At 28.5% G+C, this 7,353-nt stretch overlaps 1 protein-coding gene across 2 annotated transcripts; it reads left to right on the top strand.

Annotated features, from left to right (window-relative positions):
• Positions 1 to 348: 348 nt before the first annotated feature.
• On the top strand, positions 349 to 4,231 carry LOC110600915 (probable small nuclear ribonucleoprotein F). Of its 2 annotated transcripts, XR_002485743.2 has the most exons (7): positions 384 to 537; positions 1,571 to 1,633; positions 1,891 to 1,978; positions 2,067 to 2,104; positions 2,271 to 2,335; positions 3,865 to 3,993; positions 4,125 to 4,231. XR_002485743.2 is itself a non-coding variant. In XM_021737840.2 (6 exons), exons 2-6 carry the CDS (start codon positions 1,628 to 1,630, stop codon positions 3,932 to 3,934), a joined length of 267 nt encoding a protein of 88 aa, XP_021593532.1. In that variant the 5' UTR covers positions 349 to 537; positions 1,571 to 1,627; the 3' UTR covers positions 3,935 to 4,231. The 2 variants fall into 2 exon arrangements, 1 of the variants encoding a protein (XP_021593532.1); XM_021737840.2 differs by having other exon boundaries at positions 349 to 537; positions 3,865 to 4,231.
• Positions 4,232 to 7,353: the final 3,122 nt, after the last annotated feature.

Here is a 7,353-nt window from a genome sequence, read left to right as displayed (position 1 = left end):
TCGATTCGGTTTAGTTTTGATCAGAAAAAAACTGAACCCAATCGATTAGTGATAATAATATATTTTTTTAATAATATAGAAAAATTAAATTATATTAAAATTAAAATATTTTAATTAAATTTTAAAATATTAAATATAAAGTGTAAAAAATAAAAAAAAAATTATTAAAAATGAAACTAATAAAACCGAACTGAATTAAATCGAATCAGACCGATTCAGTTTGATTCAGTATTTGATCAAAATCAATTCGATTCAATTTTCATAAACACTAAAATTTTAATTTTTAATTTATTTAGTTCGATTCAATTTTGAACCGAACCGATCGAATGCTCGCCCGAGCCTACCGACTCGAAATTGAATATATGGATCAAATTAGCAGTTGCTAAATAAATGCTCTGTACCCGAAAAACTTGTATATTTGGGAAGCGGAAAAGGAATTAGGGATTTCAAACTCTTGAAGCAGCGCCGGGTGAAGAACAGAGCTGAGTGCAGCTTCGGCCTTCGAGTTTCTTCGAACCACAATATCAGCGATCTCTGGTCTATTTCTCTTCTTAGCTCTTACTATTTGCTCTTAGTACTGTTTCTTGGTTGCTTTCTTCCTAAATTGTTTATTGTGGTGTCTGAGTTGATGTGAGTTTGGATAACCCATTGGTTGGGAGGCAGTCTTTCTTTACATTTGGTAGTTTTTGCATTAGCAGTTAAGCTTTTGGTTGTTGGGCTCTGCAGAATTTTGGGGATTTGCGCGGACGGTTGTGTTTAATTTGGCTTGTTTAACAAAATTACGGGGCACTGTCAAGAGTTTTTTTTTGGCTAAGTTCTCTAGATTTACCTTCTGGGGCTGGATGTTGTAATTTGTTTTCTCAGTAAGTTTTTTGTTTGAGTGATCTTAGTTTTTCTTTCTCAATGCATAGCATTAGCTTAAGTTGCTCCTGCAGTGATGCTAGGCTTTAAGTTTTTTGTTTGAGTGATCTTAAGTTATTTTTCCTATGCATAGCATTAGCTTAAGTTGCTCCTGCAGTGCTGCTAAGCTTTTGCGAGAGGAACTGCTAGTTCTCTAAATTATGGATTCAGCTTAGGAACTGATAAAATCTGATAACTAGCGCATACTTATGTCTTTTCTTTTGAATGAAATCGAATGCATTACTAGATATTATATTCTTGGTCTCCCAACTTGAAATTTTAGTGAAGGACTTGAATTCCATACCTTTCCTTGCCTTCTAGGTATGAAACTGTAGTTTTGGTTAATCCGTGAAAGCATGGTTATATTTGGCTATGGCTGGGTGACGCTAAATACATGTGAAGATGTGGATACAATTTACCAAGGACTACAATGGATGGAACATTAGTTGATGAGGCCTCCAATTCCAAAACTATCTAGTTATTCTAATATTGATGTTATTATTTTGGTAGATATAATCCTTAAAGGTATATTCCAGTTGAATTTTATGCTTAAATGTACTGAAAGTTTACTTGCCGTTTAATGTTTGTTGCTATACTTCACTTTGTAAAATATTTTGATTTTTTTTTTCAATTTTGTGATACGAGTTTATGGTCCTTCCACAAATTATAGGTGAAAGGAAGTTTGATTGATAGCCTTGATCAGCCTCTCTCAGCTTCTCGTGTCTCCATGGCTGTAAGTACTATTTAATGTTTGTCTCCACTTCCTTTTTAGTTCCCCCCCCCCCCCCCCCCAAAATTCTCTTTCCTTTTAAGTGTTCTCGCAACAAAGACCATAAAAGATTTTGAAAAAAAAAAAGAGGGGAAGGAAAGAGGGTTTGGACTTCATTTTCGTGGATTGGTTCTTGATTCTGGTTTCTCTCTACTTCTTAAATAAGAGAAGGAATTTTTGCATGATCTTTCTGGTTGATAATGTTATATTGGATATTGCAGACCATACCTGTTAATCCTAAGCCTTTCTTGAACAACTTGACTGGGAAGACTGTTATTGTAAAACTCAAGTGGGGAATGGAATATAAAGGCAAGCCTATCGTCTTCTTCTATCTGTTTGCTTTATTTAATACTTAGTTTAATAGTTTCCCTTATTTTTTGTTTTGTTGCCCTTTCAGGTTTTCTTGCTTCAGTGGACTCATACATGAATTTACAGGTGCAGCCTAATTTACATGTTGAATTGATTATTTGGTCTTAGTTTTAGCACCATTGCATGTATCTGATTTAATGAAATACAAACTTTTGTAATTGGTTGGAATTTCTTTCATATGTGTTATATAATATATTTTAACATTTTATCATTAATCAATTCTGCTATGCAGCTTGGCAACACTGAAGAATATATTGATGGACAATTCACTGGAAACCTTGGAGAGATTCTGATCAGGTAACTAAATAGTAAATGCTGCCTGTTGCCATGGGTGCTAACCTCAAATTTCTTATAGTTGATGTGAAGATGGATGAAAATAGATGTTTTGAGGTTGTTAACTATTTGGAAAGATCATCATATTATTTACTTTCCCCCATCTTCTCAACAGTTGGACAAATGGGGATGAGATACCAAAGCCTAATGAGCTTGGCATTTTAAAAGGAAGGATTATGCTTCATTGACAACAACTTTAAATTACTTGTTAGTCATGATTACTTTCCAGATTATGCTTCATTATTCTCTCGGAGAGTCAGAACAAGTTAGTAAATAAAATTTTGGGAGAATTATTTTCAGATCCCTGAGTTTTTAGAAAATTCACTAGTTCATCCCTATTTCAAACTACTCAATTAAAACATTGCATTATGTAAAATTGAACATTTTAGTCCTTGTATTAAAGAAATTGTTAGTCAGCTGTTTTAGTCTTGGTCAGAGACTAAATAGTATGAATAATTAAAATTATAGGGACTAAACAGTATGAATATTCTAGGTGGCTAACGGTTTTTCTGACAGAAAGATTAAAGAGTTGGATTTTACAAAACATAAGGATGTTTTAATTGAGTGATTTTAAAATAGGGACGAATTAGTGAATTTCTTAAATACTCTCTCTTATGTGGACTGCTGATAGAATCTTAATGTGGTGTGTTTTTATTCTCTTTCTTGGTAAGCCAAAAGTAGCAGAAATCTGCAACCCTGTGTATAAAGTACGAAGTAATATGCAAGAAAAGGGTCAAGGAATTCTACAAAGTGAAAACACAAAAGAACTTGAAACACCTCCTTTGAGTTGTGACTAAACCAACAAGCTATAATTTATGTGTCTATAATAAAAGAGAGCAGCTGTTCCTTTCTCTGGAAAGACCTGTGGTTTATTTTCTTCATAGTAAAGAAAATTTAGTTAGACAGAATGAGGGATCAAGGAAAGGATAATATTTTTAAAAATAAAGAAGAATATTCTTCTTTGTGTGAGCAAATACTCCCTTCTTAGCCCATAACCTTGTGTCCATTGTCTATTGAATGAACTTCCATAAAAGAATAACAATGACCCAAACTTTCTGTTTTAATTGTAATGCAAGACCAAATATTTTACTGATTCAGAATCAGACATGTATTTACATGAAATGCATCTATTAACCAAATATTCCTCTTCACATGTGACATATGGTGAAATGCTGTCCTCTTTCTGCGGGGGAGTGAGAGATAGGAAAGGGGTCGTCTTGGGTGCAAGTCACCCATGTACCAAATATTTGTGGAGTTATTGGAGTTGGATGGGTGTTAGAAAATTTGCACATGCAGTATTTTGAAGAATAATTGAGGCCCCATCTCATAGTAGAATGCCACACAACTTAGAGTAAATGTGTTAAATTTATTTCATAAAACAGTATCCATGTTTTGATAATGAATTTGCATACTGTGTGAAATTTTTTTGGAATGCTTTTTCATTATGATAATTCCTCTTCTTCTGGTTTTATTTTCGTAAAAACAACCTGCAGATGCAACAACGTCCTCTATCTTCGTGGTGTCCCTGAGGATGAAGACATAGAAGATGCAGACCGTGACTGACAAGTGATCTTCAGTCATTGAAATGATTTCCTGTAGTTTTTCACTTCAAGCCAATGATGGTAGGCATTTGTTGTTTTAATACTGATATTTTCCATGTCTAGAGCAGTATCTGATTTAACAAATTGATAGCACTAAGTTTATCATGGATTTGTTGCTTGTGGAATCGTGACCTGGTTATATATATATACAGGGGCGATTAGATGTAAAAGGCAGGCTGAACGTTTGCGGTAATTTGCAATTATGTCCAAACTTACATATATAGTATTTCTGTGGATGTGACAAAAAATTTGAAGTTTAGGGCATTTGACTATCGTAATTTTAAGTTTAATGGACAAAATTTAAATATTTCTTGACCAATTTTAAGTTTCAAATATAATTGCATGCAATATCAACGGTGCATAGTTGTGATCGAGAAAATCATAACATTTAGCTATGCTTCCTTTGTTTTTTTAAAATAAGAATAAGCTATTCTTACAAATCTATATTATCTCAATGGAGTCTCCTTACCTTGAGCCTTGTGAGCAACTATTCAGAAGTAACAAATGGTTGCAGTGCCCTAAAGATGTCCAACGTCAATAAAGGAAAGAGGGATCTTCCATAAAGCAAAAACAAATTAAGGACAGTAATGAAGCACATTGGATGGATAAACGGCAATAATGCCCAAGTTGCTATTCTTAAAGGAATCAAAACCATATTTGCATCTTGACCTGGTAGGAAGAGGAAAACCCACAAAATTGGATGGATAAAGGAGAGATGTTTACTCAGAGAGGTAGAGGAAGGCTGATAAGTGAAAACTAAAAACTTAAAAAGGGTTGAACTCTAGAGACCAAACCTAGGAGAGGTGGAGAGGTCTTCTCTTTAAAATATTATTAAATTAATTTACACACTTACGAGACGATTATTGATTTAGTGTAGAATCTGTATGTTGCTCAGGCATGTTAAGGATGCTATATGATCCCAATCCTTCATGAATTATGCCTCTCACGATCCAATTATAGGTCGAACCGGTACTGGGACGTGAGTCAGTCTAAAGCCTTTGAAATCTGTAGCCTAATATATCTCGATCCATAATTAAAGATCACTAAAAAATTTGAAATTCAAGAAACCAAACAGAAGAGTTCTACCACAATTTGGACATATAAATTGGGAGAAGACAGACTTACTAGACCTGCAAAGAAATACATAGATATAAGTAATGTCTGGACATGGCAGATAAATATAAATAATAATAAAATCATAAAGTATCACACATTCTCTAATAGTGCTGTTGAAAAAATAAATAAATTAATTTAAATTATTTATATAATAAAAATACTGTAAAATAATTAAAGATAGACCATCAATAAAGAATTCAAGAGACAGATATTTTAGAGTGCATTTGTTTTGTTTGTGTTTTATTTTCTATTTTTCGTTTAATGAAAAAATAAAAAATTTATTCAATTGAAAGGGTTATATTTTTATTTTTAATAAGAAAGTATTTTAAAATTAAAAAACCAAAACTAAAACTATAAATATTGATTTTCTTATTATATTTTCTATAAAACCTTATTTTTCTTTATAACTTTTATCAAATTATTATTAATAATTTTAAAATTTTATCATCATTAAACAAATTTTTTTTTAAAATACATATACATTCAATTACTTTTTAAAATATAATTTTATTTTAGTATAATAAAAAAATTATTATTTAGTTCTTATGGTACGGAAAAACTTATTAATTAATTCTTCAATTTTGAAAAATATATATTAAAACATCCTTTAAGTTTTTAAACAATTTATTAATTTATCATTCTTGTTAAATTTTTTACTAGTTCTTATATTATGAAAAAAACTAATTAGTTAGTCTTTTAATTTTGTAAACATGTCTACTAATTATTCTTTTCTGTATTATGTGAATTTTAAACTTTTTTTATAAAAAAAATTTACTATTTAGTCTTTTAATATCGAAAAATTCATTAGTTGGTATTTCGATTTTTATCAAAGAATATATTAAGATATCTCTGAAGTATTAAATAATATACTAATTAGTACTTTCACTAGTTTAATCGCTAATTATTTTATTATTTAGTCTCTATGAAAAATTTATTAATTGATCTCTCAGTTTTATAAAAATATCTATTAATTAATTTCTTCATATTGAGAGCATTTTAAATAATTAATTTTGTAATACTTAATAGTTAAAATAAATGGAGAGATTGATTCTTACATTTTTTAAAATTTTAAGGATGTTTTAATTTATTTTTCAAAATAGAATGACTAATTAGTGAAACTTTTATATCACAGGGACTAAATAATAATTTTTTATTTTTATAGTATTTAATGACTAAAATAAATAAAACAACTAATTAGTAAACTTTTTAAAAGTTTAGAAAATATAAGGATGAAATAATAATTTTTTCTTATTATAATATCATATATTTTGTAAAATAATTTATTATTCATTTTTATATGTATTTATTTATAAAATTATTTGTACTCTTATTTTATTATTAAATATCATATTTCAAGAAAACATTTTACTACTTATTTTTATATAAAAATTTATAAACTTATTTTTATACAAATAGTTTTAAGAAAATAATTTTTAAAAAGTAAATAATAAAAATAAATAAAAACTGATTTTAGTTTTGAAAAAACAAAAAAAAAAAAAAAAAAAAAAAAAACTTACAATGTTACCAAACGCACCCTTAAATTTTTGCTTTATTTTTTACAGAGTTTCCTTATATCTAAGTCCTAACTCCTTGCAAGAAAACATAATTCATCTATCTCAATATGCTCAATAACTTAACTCCCCATCAGGTATTTATTTGTATATTTATAATATTTAATTTATTTAAAATCTATTATTAAAATATTAAATAAATATCATATTTATAATTCACAGTATATTTATGCTTATGATAATTAAAGAATATTTATATGTGATATCAGAGCTCTAAATTTTGAATAAATTAATTTCTTCATATTTATAATTGACATATATTAATGTTCTTATGATGGACTTAAAATCTGAACTCTAATTTTTAAATTTTATATTTAAGAATTATTAATTAAAAATTAAATTAAAAAAGAATTAAAATCACTCTAGTAGGCTAAATGTGTGGTCAAATATGTAATTGCAACATCATGTTGTAATTATATATATATATTGTATGAGACCATGAACGTATCCTTTAAAAAAAAAAAATTGTTATTCGAGAATTTGATTCCCATAATAAATAAATAAATATATAATATCAATTTTCTTATTAAAAAAAATTAATTCATTGCTTAATTTAATTAAGAAAAATAATTAAATCTTATTATTAAGTTTATATGTGTTGATATAAATTTATAGTTTGTTAGTCACTAAAGTGACTAAACTAAAATAATATTTACATAAATAAAATTATAAATACTTAATGAAATGCCTATGA

This window comes from Manihot esculenta, chromosome 15 (assembly GCF_001659605.2).
Source record: "Manihot esculenta cultivar AM560-2 chromosome 15, M.esculenta_v8, whole genome shotgun sequence".
Taxonomy (NCBI): domain Eukaryota; kingdom Viridiplantae; phylum Streptophyta; class Magnoliopsida; order Malpighiales; family Euphorbiaceae; genus Manihot; species Manihot esculenta.
Note: the sequence above shows the minus strand (reverse complement) of the source record. Positions and strands in the feature narration are given on the sequence as shown.